General features: G+C 33.5%; 1 protein-coding gene across 1 annotated transcript; it reads right to left on the bottom strand.

Moving 5' to 3' along the window:
- Positions 1–1,583: 1,583 nt before the first annotated feature.
- On the bottom strand, positions 1,584–21,540 carry RGS18 (regulator of G protein signaling 18). Its single transcript, XM_032422335.1, has 5 exons — positions 21,245–21,540; positions 20,442–20,543; positions 19,362–19,423; positions 4,490–4,656; positions 1,584–3,013 (listed from the first exon to the last, which is right to left on the bottom strand). Exons 1-5 carry the CDS (start codon positions 21,361–21,363, stop codon positions 2,756–2,758), a joined length of 708 nt encoding a protein of 235 aa, XP_032278226.1. The 5' UTR covers positions 21,364–21,540; the 3' UTR covers positions 1,584–2,755.
- Positions 21,541–23,353: the final 1,813 nt, after the last annotated feature.

Here is a 23,353-nt window from a genome sequence, read left to right as displayed (position 1 = left end):
AAATTTATATTATAATTAAAATGTGATCCTTAAATACGAAGAATAATTCTCATCATTTCTGTTCACGCACTAAAGGTCAATTAATCTGTACTTGGTATTTGACAAAATTTTTAAATTTAATCATCTTAAGATCACTGTAAATGTTTTATTTCAATATTACAAATGAGAAGCTGAAGTTCAAAATACTTAGGTAACTTTCCCAACATACTACACTTGATAAGTGGCAGAGCCAGGATTCAAATAAATATATGCCACATTCAAATAAAAGTAGGTGTTTACTCTTTGCTGAAATGTGAACTTTCCTCATAATGCTTCCTTTTGCTTCCATTTGATTCCATAGTCATTTATTGAGCTTCTATCATGTACAAAATACGACAGCATAGGTACTGACTTTTGTCTGTGGGCTTCAAGATACTCCAAATTATCTTCTTCAATCCATTTAAAGATTCTGTTTTATATATATGACATATATGACCAGTAAAAAAAAAAAAAAAAAGTTAGCTACATTTCCCATGATTTCTTTCCTTTCACGTATTTCTAAGTTTTCTACAAAAGTACACTTTACTATTAGATCAATATCTCATATTAATTTTTAGTCTGAAGTTTTCCTTCATTAACCATACTTACTTGCCTCTGTTCCTTGCTCGGGCATCAATCAAGAGGTGCTTTGGAGAATAGCAGGTTGCCTACTTAGAGTCAGTAAATGTAAGGACCATAGAGGATAGAGGATTAGAATTAGAAACTCTGAGTCCTTATATTAAAAAAAAAATGTGTAAGGTAAAGGTGCTTAGAAGTTAAATGAATTTCTGAGGCTCACACATCTGTTTAGGGAGTCCAGGCACTGAGGTTCTTAAGTTCTTGGGCTTTCATTGTATTTCTGCAATGCCTTCAGCCAGTGCTCAGTACTGTCCACACATTTTTACTTGGCTTTTTCACTTCTCTAATTGTTTATTTTGTTTCCTGTTTGTGACCACGTTGTCCTTCCCATGGATACAAGTTCTTTGAAGTCAGGCATTAACTTAATCAAAAAGTCCTGGTATGTTTTTGAAGTGTCCCATTGAATTCTTTAAACAAGATATTGGACATGTCTGAAAAGTATTACAAATGAAAAAGCTACATAATATGTATTTGTGGTCCTAGAACAATGCTGTTAAAATCAGCCCGCGATTTTTCTAATGAGACCAGAAAGCTCATATATCAAGTCTTAACTGTGCATGAAGCAATCAGACTCTTTGAAAAGACACTTCCAAAAAAAAAAAAAGAAGAAGAAGAAAAGACACTTCCACAGAAAAAGAAAATACAAATCAGCCAAAGAAAAATTAAAAATCACTTTCTTAGTTGATTTTGAAATGCATGGATTTGTTTTCATATTTATAACAGTATAAAGAATTGAATTAGCATTAAGATCAGTGACAAAACACTTTAATTAATATTTTCTATCTCAATATCATTCTAAAATAAGAAAATATGTCTATGTGTAGTTTGATGACAGGATAATCAACAATCAGCAAGAGCACTTAGTGATCAAATAAACATTAACTGTATGAATAAAGAAATTAAAAATATTTATTACTATAGGTTATCTGCAGTTTTTATATTTTACATTTCAACTAAAATAACATTTGCCAAAGCCAAATGTATGGCATATTTAAATACAGACATTTACATGCAACACACATCTAAAATTAAATATTTCCCTAAAGTAGAGACATATATACTCCTTAGCATAATCTTATTTGAATAATATAGTATTAAATGACTCAATGAGACTTGGAACAAGAACACAATCAATGGGAGAATACTTTATTTATAGGAACAAATGTAGCAGATGCATGAGTCTCCAGGGCCTTGGACTCCTTGCTTCTTTACCTCTTTTCATTTCTAATTTTTATCCCAGTTCTAAAAGTCCAAAAATGAAACCTAACTACTTTTGGGATAAACCTCCTCTGGGCCTCATTCAAACCACTGACTGCCCACTACTTTAGTAGCAATTTCTGTTAACAGATGAGAAGATGCCCCTAGTCCCAACCTAGAGCTATGTATAATCTGGTCATGTTTTTATGACCATTAGAAATGTGCTCCACTTACTGGGTAAGTCCATGTTCACTTAAGAATGAGCCCAAACGTGGTTCCCATTCTCAGTTATCAATGTGGGTTATGTTTAACCTGGAAGTTCTATGTGTCTTCCCCAAAGTTCCTGTGTCTAGCTTATAACTAGAAGTGATACATTGCTTATTCTTGAACCAGGGTTAGTAATCCAAGAACAAATGATTGTCCTCTCCTATTGTAAGAAATGGACCTCTTCTACTCTCTCTATGCCTGAGAGAGAAAGAAAGAGTCTTCATAATTATGGAAAATGTGTTCTGAATATATGGATATCTGAGCTTTAACTTTTTTACATGTAGAAAAAAATATCCAAACTAGATATTTGGTCTAACTATTGACAATTTTGCAAAAGCTTAACTTTAACTCAACTATGGTTTTATAAAACATTGTTATTACTTCTTTACTTTCCTTCCATTAAGTAATAAGTTTTTCTGACTATGAATGGAATGAAGTCAAATGGAAGGCTTTACAGAATACATTGGCAGATATAGTAGGTGTTGTTATAAGGTAAGTTTTGATTTACATTTTTAAAATCCTTTGACATGGTGCATTTTATTTTAAAAGATGTACTCATTTGTTAGAAGTAAACATGCTGTATATTAAAAGCAGATTACAAGTTTGCCATCAAAATGAACAAAATTAATTTTCTTTATAACCAAATGGCAACATCTGACTTTACATCCTGGAACTCTGTACAGGTGAATGAGCGTGATCGTCTTCTAAGGTTTGTTGGTCTCTGAGGTCTTCCTTCTCTCAAGTCTAAATAGATGTCAGATTTCAGAAAACGTGTATAACTGTCTTGTTCCATAAGCTGATACACTCTGCTTTGTGCAGCATCAAAACTGTGTAGGGTAGGTTGGGTGATGCTCTTAGTAATGACTTCTTTGGTGTGAAAATCAAGGTTAACCTGGATGATAATAATAACAGAAAAGTATGATTATGGTCAATCTACTTAAGTAAACACTTTTGAAAAACAAACAGTGCAGGACTGATCCAATGTTGGAATGGGCATAAGGCACTTGGATGCTTTTGTGATTTTTTTTTTGTTATAAGCCTAGGGATCCAATGATTTACTCTGGGCTGGCATTTCATCTGACTCTTCTCTTCCTATGCTCCCAGTCCTTCTCACTCTCTGCTAATTTAGAATAATGAAACATTGTAAATATCATATAGACCATTAGGTTAACCCATTTTCAAAGTGGAAACAAAACTTCATAGAAATTAAATTATTTTGAGTGAGGGCAAAGAGTGAGTTTGGGGCATATTTAGGATTTCAATGTGGGGCTTTTGTCTTATCCCCGTGCTTTTTTAATTTTATTATGATGCTTTATTACAAGCAAGTGTGTGCTGAAAACGGATAACTTTTAAAGATATAAAATCCTTTCATGTTTTTACCAAAGCACTACTGCTGTATCTGATTCTGATAAATGTAAGTTTTCATTTAGGGTTTCTTCCTTTTCCCTCACGGGTAACACCATACCACTAGCTGCTTTTTAAAAATCTGTTTATAAAATTGGCTATGGGAAAAACAGAATAATGCACTAAAACACAGAATAGATTGAAACATAGTGAAACAAGAAAACAATCATCATTCCATGTGAAATGATATCCACATAGACAATGCTACCTCATGGACAATACTAATTTATAGTGAAACAGAACTCTAAACATTGATAGCCTACCAGTTCTACCACTTCAGCAGAGAAACACTATTTATTGAACACGTAATAAAACTACAGAAACTCTATTTAAATTATTTTTGAGGGCAGTCAGGTAATGTTTGCTAGTTTTATAGTTTTATTGCTAGAGTTTTAGCAGTTGTATTACACAATTATCTCACCCTGAGCTTGCAGTCAAAGAAAATCACATTTGTTTTTTCACTTGAGCTGTTGTCAAATTAGGTTTCCCTCATCTAACAATTATGAAATTTTCTTTTAGTCTACCTTAAAGTGGAGAATAATTATTTTGGGGCAATCAAACTTTGCATAGGTAGATGAGCTCACACTAAAATGGTACAATATACAATCTTTTTAATTTGTCTTGCCTTCCTCACTTATAGAAATTGTTAGTTAGAGACATTGCTTATGCTTAGGTGATGAATATAGATAAGTGAATGAATCTAAATGTTGCAAGTAATTGTATTTACTCTTAGTCTAGAATAAAAAATAACCCCAAGGAATGACTTCAATTATACTTTTACTTTCATGGCAAAGTCTTACAATGTATTCTGTTTGTATGTGGGAATTTATAGAAATATCCATTTTTGCTTCAATAAAATCTTGACCTTTCTGGTAGAATATATGAGGATACAGATTTGATAAAGGCAGATTCTCTCAAAAATTTTTCAAGCAGTTTTAAATTTTTACAATCATCTTTACTGTACCTCTTGTGGAGCATCATTCCGTATAAATTTCTCATATATTGCTTTTGCTTTAAGGATAATTTGTTGAGGGTCCTTACTTTTCTTGAAATCTTCACAGGCTACCCAAAATTCAATGTTTTCCTCACTGAATTCTGTTTTAAGGAATCTGGTAAAAGTCTCCAGTCCATCTATCAGGAAAAGAAGTGATACATTTTAACTACACAATATTAATGCTGAAGAATTGTACTACTTGATATTTTTTTCCTCCAAATATTTATTTAAATTTCAGTTAGTTAACATGCAGTGTGATACTGGTTTCTGGTATAGAATTTAGTGATTCATCACTTATATACAGCACCCAGTGTTCATCACCTATTTAACCCATCCTCCCGCCCACCTCCCCTCCTGTATTGTACTACTTGATATTATAGCTATGTCTTCCCTGTAATGCAGTGAAGAAACACACATATGCACACTATACATGGGAAACCTCATATAAATTAGCTGTAATATTCACAATTATGAAAAGTAAGTATCAGTCCTGTTGAAAGGAGGTTGGTATCATACACAGACCTGAGGAAGAGGGACAAACCCCTACTCCGGATCTTCCTTTGGGTCTCTTTCAGGTCCCTCAGTGCCTTTCTCAGGGGTGTGGGAGTTATTCTACAGAGCCAAGAAACTATTCCACCTGGTGTCCATTCTCTCCATGCCCCCTGACTTCCAGACTATGCTTCCATACTCAGGACCCTGGAATTCCCTGTCTAAAAGCTCTATGTTGCCAGGGTTTGCACAGTCCTCTTCCCCAAGTTCATCCACTAAAGGCACACTGACTCAATGGTATGCATACCCTTAGAATAAGACTTCAATTTGAAGGCTGGGGTGTCCACCCAAATGTGCAAAGAGGACTTTCACAGTATGGAACCAAACCATGAATAGAAAGAGAAGGAAGGTAGGCAACTTGATAGAATAGAGCTGTAAAGAGTCTGAGAATTTTAAATTCAAACCTAATGGTTACACAGTATATTTGTATAAATAAAAAGATAAAATATATATTTTTAACAGTTTGTTAGCTTGATTTATAGCTCTTAAGCATTTAGATAGTTAGCATGGGATCTCCATTTTTACATTTGTTCTGAGCTCCATCAATGCTAGGCATTGGTATAAAGTTTTGTGGAAGATGGCCAGAGTTCAAATTCATGTTTAGCTAGTTACTACGTAGTCCTGAGTGAAATACTTTTCTTTCTGTGCCTCAGTTTTTCAATATTTAAAATTAAGATAATGATGATACCTACCTGATAGGGCTGTTTAGAGAATTAAAAGCATTGATCCAAGAAAGATGGAGTAGGAGGACCTTCACCTTGTCCCAAAGATACAACTAGATAACATCCATATCAGTGTAAATAACCCAGAGAATGACCTGAGGCCTGGCAGAACAGACTCTCCACAGCTAAATGTAGAGAAGAGGCCATGTTGAAGAGGATAGGAAGGGCGGAGACACAGTTGGGAGCCAAACAGAACCATGAGACTGTCTGCAGAAGGGAGGGACACTGCAGGCACTGAGAGGGGAGATAAACAGACCCTTGTTGACAGGCACCCCAGGCTCAGCCACAATAGTAGAACACATAACACACATAGGAGACAGATTCTGGTGAATAGGGAACACTGCACTGCAGGACACCACAGGACTTCTTCATAAGGCCACTACTTTCAAGAGCAGATGTTGCCAACTTTCCTAACATATAAAAACAGACACAGAGAGACAAAATGAAGAGATGGGGGATATGTCTCAAATGAAAGAGCAGGACAAAACAGAAAAATAGACTTAGGGTACTCAGCAACACTATCAAGTGTAATAACTTTATCATTATATGGATCCCAGAATAAAAAGAGAGAGAAAGGGGGGCAGAAAATTTATTTGGAGAAATGATAGCCAAAAAATTCCCAAATCCTAGGAAGGAAACAGAAATCCAGAACCAGGAGGCACAGAGAGCCCCCTATAAAATCAACCCAAGGAGGTCCACACCAAGACACACAGTCATTAAAATGGCAAAAAGTAAAGATAAAGATAGAATTTTAAAAGCAGCAAGAGAACTATTGGCTATTTACCCCAAAGATACAAATGTAGGGATCCGAAGGGGTACATGCACCACGATGTTTATAGCAGCAATGTCCATAATAGCCAAACTGTGGAAAGAGCCAAGATGTCCATCGACAGATGAATGGATAAAGAAGATGTGAAATATATATATATATATATATATATATATATATATATATATATATACAATGGAATATTATGTAGCCATCAAAAGGAATGAAATCTTGCCATTTGCAATGACGTGGATGGAACTGGAGGGTATTATGCTGAGCGAAATAAGTCAATCAGAGAAAGACATGTATCATATGACCTCACTGATATGAGGAATTCTTAATCTCAGGAAACAAACTGAGGGTTGCTGGAGTGGTGGGGGGTGGGAGGGATGGGGTGGCTGGGTGATAGGCATTGGGGAGGGTAAGTGCTATGGTGAGCACTGTGAAATGTGTAAGACTGTTGAATCACAGACCTGTACCTCTGAAGCAAATAATACATTATATGTTAAAAAAAAAAAAAAAAAGGAAAAAGATAGCAGGAGGGGAAGAATGAAGGGGGGGAAATTGGAGGGGGAGACGAACCATGAGAGACTATGGACTCTGAAAAACAAACTGAGGGTTCTAGAGGGGAGGGGGGTGGGAGGATGGGTTAGCCTGGTGATGGGTATTAAAGAGGGCACATTCTGCCTAGAGCACTGGGTGTTATGCACAAACAATGAATCATGGAACACTACATCAAAAACTAATGATGTAATGTATGGTAATTAACATAACATAATAAAATAAATAAATAAATAAATAAATAAAAGCAGCAAGAGAAAAGAAAACAGTTACATACAAGGGAAACCCCATAAGTCTATCAGTTGATTTTTCAGCAGAAACTTTGCAAGCAAGAATAAAGTGGCATGATATATTCAGAGTGCTGAAAGAAAAAACAAAACAAAACAAAAAAAAACCTGCCACCAAGAATACTCTATGCAGCAAGGTTATCATTCTGAATAGGAGAGATAAAGAGATTCCCAGACAAATAAAAATTAAAAGAATTCATGACCACTAAACCATTCCTACAAGAAATGTTAAAAGGAGCTCTTTGAATGGAAAGGAAAGACCATAAGTAGGAATAAGAAAATTAGAAAGCACAAAAACAGTAAAATTAAGTATATCTATAAAAATTGGTCAAGGGATTCACAAACTAAAAGGATGCAAAGTATGATACCAAATACCTAAAACATGGAGGGTTGGGGAGAAGAGTAAAGAATGGGTTCAAATGCAAGCAGCCATCAACTTAATATAGACTGTTACATGCATAAGATGTTTGATGAAAACCTAGTGGTAACCACAAATCAAAAACCAAAAATAAATATGCAAAAAATAAAGACAAAGGAATCCAAGTATATCACTAAAGAGAGCCATCAAACCATGAGAGAAGAAAGCAAGAGAGGAGAGAATTAAAATTTTAAAGCATGCAAAGTGCTTAAAATGGTGACTGGCACATAGTATTATACTTTGTGGGTTTTGCTGGTGATGTTAATGGTCTTAGTGACTATCATTTATTTAAGGCTCAGTCAGGTAGAGTTTACATAGTTAGAATGTGGCAGAATTAGAATTCATCCCTAAGACAAACTGACTTTAAAACTAGTGCTCATTCAACTTTTTATGATATTATTATTATTTTTTTTTTTTGGCTTATACACATTTTTAAAATTAAACTTCCTTATTTTGAGAAAATTATAAATTCACATGTTGCTGTAGGAGAGAATAGAGATCCCATGTACTCTTTATCCAGTTTCCACCAATGTAACATCTTGTAAAATTATAGAGTTGTTGAACCGTGCAAGAGTTAGCGGTGCCAACCCCCCACTCCATGCAGTCAAATATCCACTTATAACTTTTGACTCCTCAAAAACTTAACTGCTAATAGTTTACTGTTGACCAGAAACCTCAGAGATAATCAGTCAATTAACATATATTTTGTATATTATGTGTATTGTATAAAGTATTCTTACAATAAAGTAAGCCAGGTAAAAGAAACTATTATTAAGAAAATCATAAGGAAGAGAAAATGTTAGATTAAAACCTAATGGTAATCACATTTATAGTACTGTACTGTGTTTACTGACAAAATCCAAGAGTAGACCTATACAGTTCAAACCCAAGTTGTTCAAGGGTCAACTCCAATAAAATATCACAAGTAAGATAATGATATACCACTATTTAACTATTTACCCATTGAAAAACATAAAGAAGTGGGTTTTTAAAATTTATTTCACTTTGAGCAGAATTATTTTTCAAATAGATTATTATAACAACCTTCTAATTAGTGACCCTTACTCTTGGATTCCATTACTTGTTCCCACACCCTCTTAATTTATTATCCACATTCTAGTCAGTAATATCTTTCTATATACAGACTTCATCATGTTTCTTTACTTTTTAAAAATTTCCAGTAGTGCCTTTCATCTCTTTCCACTATCTTTTTCACACTCTAAGCTCCATGTACTTAAAAACATTGTGCTACAGTTGCTTGCTCACTTGTGTTTCTCATGTTACTTTTTAAGATTCATGAGATGAAGACTCTTGTCTAATTTGCCACCAAACTTTGGAACTGTGGCTCAACAAAGTCTATGTTTTTGTTACAAACATTACACTTAACAGCAAGGGCCTTATACTAGTATTGAGGCAAATCAGAAAGAGATTGGTTCCAAAGGATCAAACTGGCTGGAAAAAATAAAGAGGATCCATGGGTCCATGGGGGATATAATGGATTGCTAGAAAAATAATCCAAAACTCTTTAAAGGAAGACAACATAGTCTAGACTCCTCTATCTTCCTTTATGCTCACATACAATAAAAATTTATTAGGCATGCAAAGAAATGTCTAATGTGACCCATTATCAATAACAAAGGCAGTCAATAGAAACTGACCTTGAGGTATCCAAAATATTTGAAATAGCATATAAGGACAGTAAAAAAGCTATTATTTAATTTGTTGAAGAATATAAATGTTAAAAAAGACATAATGAGTGAATAGATGCAAAAACTCAGCAGAGAAACTGAAACTATAGAAACAATCAGATGGAAAGTCTAGAACTAGAATAGAAAATACCTGGGGTAAAAAATTCATTGAATGGACATGACAACAAATTAAAGACTACATAAGAAAGGGTGAGTCAACTAGAAGAGAGTTGAATAGAAATTATTTAATCTGAGGAAAAGGAAAGGAGGTAAAGAATAACAACAACAAAATTATGGGACAACCAGAAAATAAGATGTTAGCTACATCTAATTTATATCAATGATGACATTATATTTAAATGGACTAAATACTCCAATTAAAGGTCAGAGATCATCAGACTGCACTCAAAATTAAAACTAGACTATATATTGGCTACAAGAGACACATGTTAAAAATAAAATATTAAGAAGGTGAAATAAAAAAATGAAAATGGTACACAACATAGGTATTTAGCATCTGTATAAAAACAATCTGATGTGGCCTGACAAAGTGACTTCAAAATAGAAAGTATTTCCATTTCATAATTATAAAGTGGCCAACTATTACTAGTAAATAATAATCCTAAATATATATGGACTTAGTTGCAGAGCTCTAAAATACAAGAAGCAAACTGGCAGAACTAAAAGAAGTAGAAAATTTTACAATTACAGTTGTAGATTTTAATTCTGTTCACTTATAAATTTATAGAACATGTAGACAGAATATTAATAAGGTTATATAAAACTTAAAATTATTAACCAAGTTGACCTAATTGATAATTATAAAACACTCTACCCAACACCTTTTCAAAAGCACAAGGAAGATTATCCAAGATAGACTCATGGTAGGTAGGATGTAAAATAAATCTAAACTTCAAAAGAATGATATCTTATAGAGTATGTCCTCTGCCCACAAGGGTTTTAATAAAAAATTAATACTAGTAACATAGCTATAAAAGCCTCCAACTATTTGGAAATAAAATAACACACATACATTCATAGGTCAAATAAGGAATTACAAGAGAATTTATGATATATTTACAACTGGATTATAAGGAAAATATAGCACATCAAAATTAGAAGGGTACAGTTTAAACAGTATTTAGAGGGAAATTCATTGCATGTAAAGCATACTAGTAAAAAAAGAAGGGCATAAAATCAAGATATAAGTTTCTACCTTAAGAAGCTTGAAAATAAGAACAAATTAAAGCCACAATAAGTAGAAGGGAAAAATAATAAAAAGAGAGAAGAAATCTATATGAAAGAAAACAAAGCATAGAGGAAATTAGCAAAAACAAAAAGTTGGTCCATTGAAAACATTAATAAAATAGAACCTCTAGCAAGCTTGAGCAAGGTTGTTTCATAGTATAAAGCAAATCAGGAATATTACCACATCTCTGACAGATATCACAAAGATAATAAATATTACGAACAACTTTACACCAATAAATGTAACTTAAATAAAATAGGAAAACTGTTAAAAAAAAAAAAAAAAACCTACCCCAAATGACACTGAAGCAGTGAAAAATCTGACAGCCGTAATCCAATTAATACAGACTTTATAATAAAAATATTCTCCCCTCCCCCTAAAAATTTTGGGTCCAGATTTGGTGAATTTTATCAAACACTTAAGAAAAAGTATTCTAATCTTATATAACTCCTTCCAGAAAACAGTGGAGGGATGAATACTTTCCACATCATTTAAATACCAAACCTGACACTGCTTCCTCCCCAGAAATAAATAAAATAAATATTAAGAAAGACAGAAAAAGAAAACTACAGACCAATATCCATCATGATCAGAGATGCAAAGATTCTGAACAAAAAGACTTAAAGACTTAAATTTAGCAATGTATGAAAGGAGAAGCAAACATTCTAACATTATGGTTAAAAGAATTGTGAAATAAAATGATAGCTTTCTTTCCTCAACTCATTTTTACTTATATTCATTTCTTATATTCACTACTCTCTTGTTTTGTTTTGTTTTGTTTTTTTAAGATTTTATTTATTTATTTGTCAGAGAGAGAGAGAGAGCACAAGCAGGGGGAGAGGCAGGCAGAGGGAGAAGCAGGCTCCCCACTGAGCAAGGAGCCCAATGCAGGACTTGATCCCAGGACCCTGAGATCATGACCTGAGTTGAAGATAGCCCCTTACCCCATTGAGCCACCCAGGTGTCCTGTATTTACTACTCTATAGAATAATTCCTTATGGTCAGTGATGGCTTCTAATATAAAAAATTCCATACAGAGTGAAGCAAGAAGAATGAATCTCTATTGGTAGAATTATGGAAATTGAGAGATTTTGCATTTATAACATATTTAGATATTCTGAGGGCTAAGTGCTGCTTATATGCACTACCACATTCAATCTTTACAACAGATGCTAGGAATATGTCCTATATTCATTTTCATAGATGAGGAAACTGAGTTTCAGGTAAGTTCAATCTTCCCAGATCTCACTTTTCAAACAAACAAACAAAACAAGTTGTAGAAGTGTATCTTTCTTAAGAAGGCAACATTTTCTGTGGTAGGCATAGTAACAGTCCTCCAAAGATGTCCATGTCCTAATTCCCAAAACCTGTGAATATGTTACCTTACATGGAAAAAAGGAGCTTTGCAGATGTGGGTATGGTTAAGCACCATAAAATGGGGAAAGTATCCTGGATCATCTAGGTGAATAATCTAATCCAGTCTAAGCACATGAGTCCTTAAAAGTGGAAGAGGAAGGCAAAAGAGTGGGTCAGAGAGATACAACATGAGAATGACTGTTACTTATCTTGAAGATGGAAGAAGATGGTCATGAGCCAAAAAATGTGGTGGCTTCTAGAAGGTGTAAATAGTTATGAGTTTAGAGCCAGCAAGACAATGGAGATCTTGGTCCAAAACTGCAAAGAACTGAATTCTGCTAAAACCTGAATGGGTAGGAAAGGGATTCTCCCCTAGACCCTCCAGAAGGGACAACAGCCTAACCATACCTTATTTTTTTTTCCCCGATAAGACCCATACTGTACTTCTGATCTACAGAACTGTAAGATAGATTTGTGTTGTTTTAAGTCACTAAAGTTATGGTAATTTGTTACAGCAGCAAGGGGAAACTAATACAATCCTCAAACTATGTTTTACATTTCACCATTTATTTCTCCTATATATAGAACTTGTCCTCTTTGTCATGAAGCACAATTTTTTTTATGTTGTAAGAAATTTTTAAAAATATATTAGAGATACAGGAACAGGAAATAACATGACAACCTATAGACATATCCAAAATACTGAATATGGGATGACTTTAGCCACTACCATGACAAAAGAATCATGCAGCTCTATCCCACTGCTTTTGGCAGGGGATAGAATTGACGTTTTCACTGGAATTGGCGTTTTCACTGGAATAAGGGGAGATTTTTTTTTCTCCGTAAATTAACCCTGAGCACCAGGTGTTAGTGGTTAAATGCTTGTGAAGGAACTAGGAAGACAAGCAAAGGTCAGGCTTACAAGAATTTGAGAAGCTATCATTTAAGACTGACAAGTCAGAATTTGTCTATAGTCATTAGATGCTAATAAGATAATTACTGGTTAAGTACAACCTTTTTAAAGAGGTCTTAGTGCTAAGCAGTTCCTGAATGAGTCTACAAACTCTGAGAATAAGGAAGAATGATCAATGTAGGATATTTAACAACTTTTATTTTTTAGCTCATTTAGTGTTTGATTTTTCAAGATTTATTTCTTAACGCTGCATAGTGTGCTTTTCTCTGAATGTAGAAGGGAAAGATAAATGGGTAATGATTTTTTGGAGCATTTTGATGCACAGATTTTCCTCAAATACCTAAAAATGTATATGTTTCAGAGTCAAAAAAAAAAAAAAATGCCTGCAATCTTGCAATGAGACAATAGTCTGTTCCAGGTTAAACCTAGTTTGGAAAGAGGAAATTAAGTACAAGCATTATTGAGTCTGTGAATAAAGTTACATTGACCCCATGGTCAATGTAGAAAAAACTTTTCTGGTTTCAACTTCTTCTACCCATATGTCATGTATAAGTATGATTGATCAGTTTTTACATGCCAATTTATTCCTAAAGTGAGTTAATAAACGTCACAATTTTGGGAGAATATGACCATTACTTTTCCTATTAATAGATCTCCATTATAAAAAAGTGTTTTGCGCTAAACATCTAAAATGAATCATCCATATGCCAGGCAACTGAAAATGTTACATATTAAAAATAACTTTCTTCACCTATCTTTTATTTATAAAACACCTAGTATGAACATGAGGACTATATTATATACTGAAAATGCAGTAATATTAATTATAATAGAAGTTTTAGGTGTTTGCTAAGTTTTTGGCACATTGCTATATGCCTTTTATTGGCACAGCTCCATTTAGTTTTCATGTCAACCCTATTGGAGTAATCCATTTTTACAGATGAAGAAGTTGAGGTTCAAAGAAAGGGTTAAGTTGCCCTAAATTTACAGCTGGTAAAATACAGTGCAGAAGTTTGAACCCAGATGTATTTTGTTCAAAGTTATAAGCTGCCATAAAACAACAAAGTCCCTACTGCTGAGGAGTATGAAGGTCAATGGGTGGGCAAGACAGGCATTTATATACCAAGGACTAACAAAGGACACTTGTGGGAATTATTTATTCTGTTTGGAGCAGCGGAGGAAAATCAATTTGCATGGAATTCAAATAGAAATCCTTCAAAAAAAATAACATAAATGTTTCTTAATATATAGCCCTTTACTAATTCACAAAATATGAGTGTCAACTCTGTGCCAGCCACTGTGCTCTGGAATATCATGCAAAAGGCCTTGGTTACCATGATTAGTCTTGAGTTTGATACAGACATTCAGAATGAAGTCACAGCACTAATATTAGAAAAAGTGCTATGTGCTAAAAGTGCTGATGATGGGTTAATCAGAGTGAATGGATTCCGTTGGCATAATATGAATATAATAAGGAAGAATAAATACTGATTCAAGAAATGGATTAATAATGAATGAGAAAGTAGTTCATTTATTTAAAAGTTTAAGTAAATTATTTTTTAAAAAGTAATATGCAATATTGTGCAAGATTATCCCAGCACATTAGTTACTTCCTGTTTCTCTTACTCACTTTGGGCAGCTACGTTAAGTCAGGTCACAATGGAACCGTTCTGCACACAGAAGGATTAACTTACCAAACAGTCCTTTAGAAGGCAGCAGTGGTGAATGCAGCTGCCCAAAGTGCTTGATAGAACCTGCGATTAGAATCCACACTGGAAGAAGCTGGCTCAATGTGTCATACAAATATGAAACGCCTGTGATTGCATGTTTCTAAATTGAAACTCTGGCATCTGTTGGAGAATTCTTCTGATGCCAAGAAACCAAATGAAACAAAAAAGTCAAAAAACTCTCAGGTTGGAAACTCAAGTACAGTATTACTAGGTTGCATGTTTTCCCCTTAAATATTTGGCTATGTCATAGCTCTTGACCTGACACAGAATGTTGTGGTTACTTTTGCAATAATGATGTATTTATGTGATCCATTTATAATTTAGACTGGATTTTACTTACTTTTATCCTGAGACAGATTAAGAAATTGAGTGTTTGTTATGGGTCAGACTGATTCAGAAATTTAACTTTGCAGAACACTGGAATCCCTTATCTTGCAGAAAATCAGTAACTGAAAATTGGGAAGGGCAAGTTGAAAAGCCACAACATAAAAAGTGTAAGGAGAAGCACTCATTTCCTTCTGCAAAAGTGAAGTATCATTTCCTTGCAGCCTTTATTCAAAGTCAGTAGTAAATATTTTCCACAGTATAATCAGTTTATCTTTTTAAAGCAAGGGGGTGCCATGACTTACATATTCTACTTCTCTCATCTATTATGAATTATTCTCAGAATTAAGTTTAGTAGAACCACAATACAGGGTGCAAAAAAAGTCCAAGCAAATATTCATTAATGAAAGGGTAAAAAATATTGGAATTATTTGCCATGACTGGAAAATGCACAGTTATGTAGTAGTTGGAAGATTTTCTTATTGACAGAGACTCCCTGCAGGAAAATAACATCCTCTTTCACATCTTTTACTGATTGAAGATGTGATGGTTAGAAAAATCTCTAATTACAATCAATCACTCTTCCATATTCTACATGTGTGCCTATAAAACCCTGCAAAACTTCTGATAAAGTTTACCAGCAACTAAATAAGTTCAAACTCTGACCTGTTACCTTCTCACAAATCTTGTTCTCCCACATCTTTTTCTCATCTGTAAAAGGCACTGTCATCTTCCTATTAATATGGAATAAAATCTAGAGATCTTTGGCTCATCCTTTTTCTTCATCTCCTATCTCTTCATCATCTCACTTTACAATACACACATTCAGTCACCAAGTTCATCTGTTTTCTTTCCAAAATAGCCCTTACCTTGAGGTTAGCTTTTATATTCGTATCAATCTTGTAGGTAGTCCATATTACATGTATAGAATTCTACTTTTCTGTCCATCAGTTTTCTAACAAACTCTTCCAAAGTTTGTCCCCAACTCGACTTTCCATTGTGTTTGTTCACTACTCTGCCCCAGTGAAAGGGAACTGGTTGCTTTTCCAAGTTATACTGAAATCTCTTATTTCTCTAGCCATTTTCCTGCCTTTTTCTCAGCTCAGGAATTATTTTTTCTTCTGCCTGTTGAAATCTTGCACACATCTATATAATCTCTTTTAACAATTTTTGAAAGGTTACACAATACATTGCAAGTTATATAGAATTTTTTAAACTAATTAATTATTTTCAAACATATTGAGCAGCATTATTTTACTTTCAAAGATACCTTATGTGAAACCATATACATATATGTATACAAACACACACATATATGTGTAAGTGCAATATACATATACATATAATATTATTAGAATTGATTTGCTAACTTTGTATTGATAGCATTTACTTTTATAAAGTCAATCAGTGAATCACAGATAATCTGATATTGGTTTTTTTATTCATAATTTTTGTTTCTATTAAATAGCATTTAGAAATTATTACTTTTTATATGTGTAGTTAAATTATAAATTTTTATGATTCATTTCACAATTTCAGACAAATTTGTCAATAAACAGGGATGGTGGAAAAAATGTATCCTAATATCTGTATAGAAATAAGAGGAACATTTTATTTTAGAATAGATTCAGATTTATGGAAAAGTTATGAAGATAGTGCAGTTTTCTTATATCCCACAACCAAGTTTCCTCCTATTATTAACAGCTTATATTGGCAAAGTACATATGTTATAATTGATAAACAAATACTGATACACTTTTATTAACTAAAGTCCATACTTTTTTAGATTTTCTTGGATTTTATCTTCTGTGTGTTTTTTTAATTTTTAAAAGAGTTAAACTACATTTGAAGAATGAAATTTAGATAAAATAGCGGGATTATCAAAACACTCTGTGGATTCTGTCACTTCTGTGAAATACAGCAAAAACCATGCTCTTTCTGTTTTAGTCTCATCTGTCTACTGTCTGTCACCCTAAGCCACTCTTCCTTTTTCAAATTGTTTCTCAACAGAGAATTACTTTATTTTTAGTTCCCTAAATAAATTGCATTGGTTAATGCCCCATGCCTATGTTGGCTCTCCACTTGGATGGTTTCTCTCCTTGTCCAGCTAGTGAATTTTGATTAAACCCCTAAAATCTAGAGTAAGAACCATCTATTCTGTGGCTCCATTTCTAAAGATGCTAATAATCAGCACAGACTGCTTTTAATATCAGCCATTTTTGTCAAACTAAATACTCAAATTTCTATTGTATTTTGATTTGTATTTTGTTTGATTTCCCATTTGACTAAATTTAATATAATTTCCTTTTCCTTTATATAGATGACATACAGAATTTGAGAAACTTACTCATTTAACCAAAGGGGAATTCTGTAAAATTTGATAGAGTAAGGTCTTTCTTGAAGTGCGTGCATGTGTATGTGTGTGTATGTGTACTAATGAGTATAAGATCTTTCCTTCCTTTTATTTTGTTTGCCTGGAGTCAAGACAGTAGAAATGAGCTGAATTTAACCATTGCAACCAAAGATGTTTTTAGCTGATTATTTTAAGCTTTATAATTTAATATTATAATAAGCTTTGCAATTAAAAATAATTGGATTTTAGGGGGATTGATTAAAAGAATACTAGTAACATAATTTTTTGTGAATTCAATATAATTTAATTAGCTCTTTGATCAAGAGCAATGATAATAATGTCCAAGTGGATCAGTGCTGACTTTCGTTATCACATTGAACTCTCTTGATTCAAATTACTGCTATTTTTTTTTTTTTTTAAAGATTTTATTTATTTATTTGACAGAGAGAGACATAGTGAGAGCAGGAACACAAGCAGGCGGAGTAGGAGAGGGAGAAGCAGGCTTCCCGCGTAGCAGGGAGCCCGATATGGGACTCGATCCCAGGACCCTGGGATCATGACCTGAGCCGAAGGCAGACGCTTAACGACTGAGCCACCCAGGCGCCCTCAAATTACTGCTATTTTACAGCTCTTTAATATTTCCACCAGCAGAGAAAAGAGAGAGAGCAGCAGATTTAATTTTTTCCATTCAGTTTTGACTACTTGTAAAACACAATGATTACAGAATGCCAGGGGAAAATTTTCTGTAGGACTAATTACCCTTGCTGAATCTTTCTTCTCTCTGTGTGGGTTGTGAGAGTATGATGAAATTATTATGTACCAATTTATTAAGTTCAATAAATAAATACAGCCTATATCTTTCTTTTAATTGAAATTTCACCCCATAAGTGATTTTACCCAGTTGGGAATAAACTGGAAAATAGAAAAAGATTATGAAATTTATGGTTGATAATTATTATTTTTCATAATAGAAGTAACAATTTACATTTGTGTAGTGTCAGTTATTGGTTTCTTATTCATCATCTCATTTAATCCTGAGAGAAATCCATTCCTATTGGAGCAAAAGACATTGTTATCTCCATTTACAGTTGAAGAAGCTGAAAGTCAGAGAAATCAGGAAGCTTAACTAAGATTATACAGCCATAGAACTCCGATCTCAAAGGAACAGTGGGCTAACCTTTTCCTAGAAACAAATTTGGTTATATTATTTGAGCACTTAATATTTATCAGGTGATGTGCTGAGTTTGAGCAGCCACAGATGAAAAGACATTTGCTTCCTTATAATAAACCGTCAAATTTAAAAAAAAAAAAAAAAGAGTAACAATCTAGGCAGTCTGTCCTCTGACTCATGCTTTATCAGTGTTGAATAGTCAAACAAGGACTCAATATTTGTCCTCACCTTCCACCTCACCTACAAAGCTCCATCTTAAATATCCATCTGATTCGCAACTCTTCTACAAAATTCTGCTTTAAAAATAGAGGATTGATATGAAGAGTGAAATATTTACAAAATTTGAAAAAAAAAGTATTTTCATGAGGGTTACCTGAATTTCCAATAAAAGAACTACTTTAAATTTTAGATCACTTAACAATAAAAATAACATGGGTAATCAGGTATTTAAAAACCAAGGATCTCATTAAAAAAAAATCAATAAATTAAAAAATTTGAAACTATTAATCACAGCACAAAGAGATAATATTTCAGCCACAAGAAATATTTTTTAGTAAAATCAGAATATTTAAAAAACATTTTCCATTTGTTGACTATTCTACTATTTAGTTATTTCTCTTGATCAGAAACTCAGATTGCTGTAAATTACCAATCAGACTACATTTCTATGACAGCCTGTTTTATATAGTTATGTGCATACTTTGCGTAATTTTCCATTAAGACGTAAAGCATTTGGGAAAAACACCACTAACCTTTATGGGAAAGCAGTTTGTCAAATGATTCACCCCATATCACTGCTTCTTCAGGGGAGACTCTGTTCAAGAGACAGAATGTTTGTAATGGAGTATGCAGAAAGACTGTTTCTGGATCTGCTCTAACATACTCTTTAATACTGCTCTTTTCAGTTATAGGGTTTCTTCTTTTATTATTATGTAATGAAAGTTGTATTTACATTAGAAACTTCAAAAACATTGGTCAAATTTTTTATTGATTTTGCCTACCAAACAATATGTTAAAATAACATATAAATATTAAATATTAAAGAAATCAGGTCATTATCTTTTTTTTTCTTGAGAAAACAATTTATTCATCTCTGCATATCCAGTTTAATTCAGCAAATAGAAGAACCTAAACTGACAGTAACTTTTAGCCAAACTCTTTTTTAACTGCAATTTCCTTGAAGCTCTTACCACAATACACAGCAATTTTTTTTTAAACAGATACAGGAAGTTTGGCTAATGAGGTTCTAAAGGGATAAGAAATATATTTAAAAAGTTGCAATACAACAAATATATTACAGTTCTAATTTACAAGGTTGAATATATTTGTCTTGGACCTTTTATTGGTCATATTTCATTTTTGGACAAATCTGTATTATACTACTATATAAGGCCACTTCATTTTCTCTTTGAATTAAAGAAATGGCTAAAAATGACAAAACATCCCTTTTCGTGCTTTTTTGCTTTTATACTTACAGGCATTTTTTTCAAACTACTAAGGGAAGAGATGAATAGCTCTCCTCTATGACAATATTATATTGTGAAACTCTTAATGAGTATTTCATCAGTTTATAAGGAGTAAAATACATCATTTAAAATTGACAGGTATATAATTTTAAAAGAGCACTTTTAAATTTTTATAAGGTTATTTAATTCAAGGTATTAAAGTAGTTTAATTTTATGGAATATTCCTAGTTTTTTGAAATGAGATCTCTAACCTTCCTTATATTACTGTGTAATTTCCAATAAAATGGAAATTCCTAATTTCCTCTTTCTTAAACCTTTAATGATAGAATAAGAAAATCTTCCCTCAAATAATTAAAAGTTATTCACCTTGTTTCTTTGGCCAAGTGCCCAGATCTACTGGAGTGGGTTTCTTCATGAAACTCAGGTTTCTGCACGAGAAGACTTAACCTATTTCTTTTTTCCTTAGCTCTGAAAATGAAAAGGCATTAGCTTCAGGACAATTTGGATGACAATTAAAATCTTTCCTTCTGACTGTTAAACAAATTTGGGATTGGTCATCACCTGAACATCCCTTCTCACCCACCATCCACCCCCCCCACACTCACAATGGTTTTCCTAGTGAATTTCATTCAATTTGGGGAGGAATTAGGATAGCATATGTGAAATATATTTTGTTTTTTCCCTCAGTGATTTTAATGTATTTGAGATTATATTTCAATCAAGATTGTCACTAGTTGTTCTGTGTGGTTAAATTGTTGCACTTTTTCAAAAATAAAAACACTTTAGGGGCGCCTGGGTGGCTCAGTTGGTTAAGCATCTGCCTTGGGCTCAGGTCATGATCTCAGTGTCGTAGGATCGAGCCCTGCATCAGGCTCTCTGCTCGGGGGGGGGGGGGTCTACTTCTCCCTCTGCCCCTCCTTCTGCCCCTCTTCCTGCTCGAGCTCTCTCTCTCTCCCTCAAATAAATAAATAAAATCTTAAAAAAATAAATAAAAACACTTGAGATTTAACAGGTATTTACTCCTAATAAACAAAGAGACATTTTTCCCCAATTATAACACTACATTCAATATAGTTTCAACCAGATATTTTTTAAAAAGTGTTAACAAATATTCAACATTAATCATGTTTTTAAAAGTATAAAACCAATTTTAAAAATTATGATTTTACCTGATTTTGGCTTCTTTGCTTGTTTCTTCTTTTCCTGAACCATGTATTAACTTGAAAAAAGTTTTTTCTTTTGATTCACACATATTTAATTGAGGAAAGAAAACCAATGATGTTTCCATCTTCTCTCTCTAAAATGAAGAGATGTCTAATTTGTTACATCCTTCACCTGTTAATGCTATTTCATAGTTATACATGGTACAATAAAAAGTTATCTTAACTCTGTCAGCAGTGCTTAAAAAAATAAAGTAAAAATGGAGTCAAGAGCTGTGTTTCTGTCTCCACAAAAAAGTAGAACTGAGGAACTGAAGTACAGTTTGGTCCTGAGTTGTTTAGGGAAATGATATTACAAATTTGCAAAATGACTCTTGGTCTCTAAGATAAAGATGAGTATTACCACAGTGCAACTTCTCTTTCTAGTTTGTGCAACCAGAATGATGCTTTAATAGACCCAAATGACACTGTCATTTCCCACAGGAACTTTTTAAAAAGTTTTCTTTTTTTTTAAGATTTTATTTATTTATTTGATAGAGAGACACAGAGAGAGCAAGAATGAGCAGGGGGAGGGGCAAAGGGAGAGGGAGAAGCAGACTCACCACTGAGCAGGGAGCTGGACACAGGGCTTTAACCCAGGACCCTGGGATCATGACCTGAGGCAAAGACAGACACTTTACTGACTGAGCCACCCAGGTGCCCCAAAAAAGTTTTTAAATGTGTATAGTGTGTATTAAAATATGTTGTGGTGAAGTAGTATATTGAATGCTAGGAGATATTTTCCATTGTTCTTAAATTTTTTTTTTTTAATTTTTTTTTACTTATTTTAATTACATTGAATTAAGTAAGTTACATTTAATTGACATATTGCTATGTAATGTAAATTACATTTGCTTAACAGATTGTATCAAAGTAAGAATATAGAGGGAGTTTTATAGTTGAAAGAGACAGTAGAAAGCATTTCATTCAATACTTTTTAAGCACAGATTCATAGAATGATTTTAGACATTTGAGAAATTTTTATCAGTCCATGGTGAAAACGGGGAAAAAAGATAATATGTAAATTTTTTCTTTTTTTTTTTAAGATTTATTTATTTGAGAGAGAGAGTGCATGTGAGCTGGAGGCGGGGGGGGGGGCAGAAGGAGAGGGGGAGAGAGAGAATCCTCAGATTCCTTCAGACCCGTCCTTGAGCTCCATCCCAGGACCCTGAGATTATGACCTGAGCTGAAATCAAGAGTCAGACCCAACCGACTGAGCCACCCAGGTGCCCTGTAAATTTTCTTCTTAAACTACACATATTTTAATATGAAGGAAGTCCTTATTTTGAATTTGCCTTTCTATTTTTTTTATTGTTAAAATGTTCTTTTTGAGGAAAGATTTTAACTAGAGACAGCAGTTTGTATGTTTGTTATTTTATGATCTTATTGAAAAAGAAATGGCAATTCAAATTTGGTTCAACCTCTGCTTCTTTTACTGTTTCTTGACAACTCTAATATCTAAGAAATATTGATGTAGTCCATAACTCACATTTTGTAGAAAAGGAAACCAAGAATGATAGATATTAAGTGATTTATTCTTGCAAATTCTGGGAGGCCAGTAGAATAAAAGATCTGGAATTATCAGAGCCTTTGATAACCAGGAGCATGTTATTTAGTCTTTCTAAAAGAGCCTTTGATCTGCAGGAGTGAATACTTTAATTCCTCTAAAATTGTATATATTGAAAAACAAGTTAACAAATGTAAAGGAAACCTGTCTTATTTTTAGCCTGCTCCAGTTATTGATTTCAAGAAAATAGTTGTCAGGGATACCACCTAGGAGCTCAAAACATTTGCAGAATTGAAATCAAAGAATATTTATTTATTTATATATATTTTTAAAGATTTTATTCATTGACTTGACAGAGAGAGACACTGCGAGAGAGGAAACACAAGCAGGAGGAGTTGGGGAGGGAGAAGCTGGTTTCCTGCTGAGCAGGGAGCCCGATGTGGGGCTGGATCCCAGGACCCTGGGACCATGACCTGAGCTGAAGGCAGATGTTCAACAACTGAGCCACCCAGGCACCCCTACAGAATATTTAGTATATATTTATACACACTCCCTCCTGATTCTATAACTTT

The sequence above is a fragment of the Phoca vitulina genome, unplaced genomic scaffold (assembly GCF_004348235.1).
Source record: "Phoca vitulina isolate PV1807 unplaced genomic scaffold, GSC_HSeal_1.0 scaffold26, whole genome shotgun sequence".
NCBI classification, from domain to species: Eukaryota; Metazoa; Chordata; class Mammalia; order Carnivora; family Phocidae; genus Phoca; species Phoca vitulina.
Note: the sequence above shows the minus strand (reverse complement) of the source record. Positions and strands in the feature narration are given on the sequence as shown.

Excerpts from the sequence above, each read along its gene's own strand:
- RGS18 (XM_032422335.1), bottom strand. The coding sequence starts at position 21,363 with ATGGAAACATCATTGGTTTTCTTTCCTCAATTAAATATGTGTGAATCA. Across the intron at positions 20,544-21,244 it reads AGCAAAGAAGCCAAAATCAG|AGCTAAGGAAAAAAGAAATA; the intron begins GTAAAATCATAA and ends TTTCATTTTCAG. Across the intron at positions 3,014-4,489 it reads GGAATGATGCTCCACAAGAG|GTTAACCTTGATTTTCACAC; the intron begins GTACAGTAAAGA and ends ATTATCATCCAG.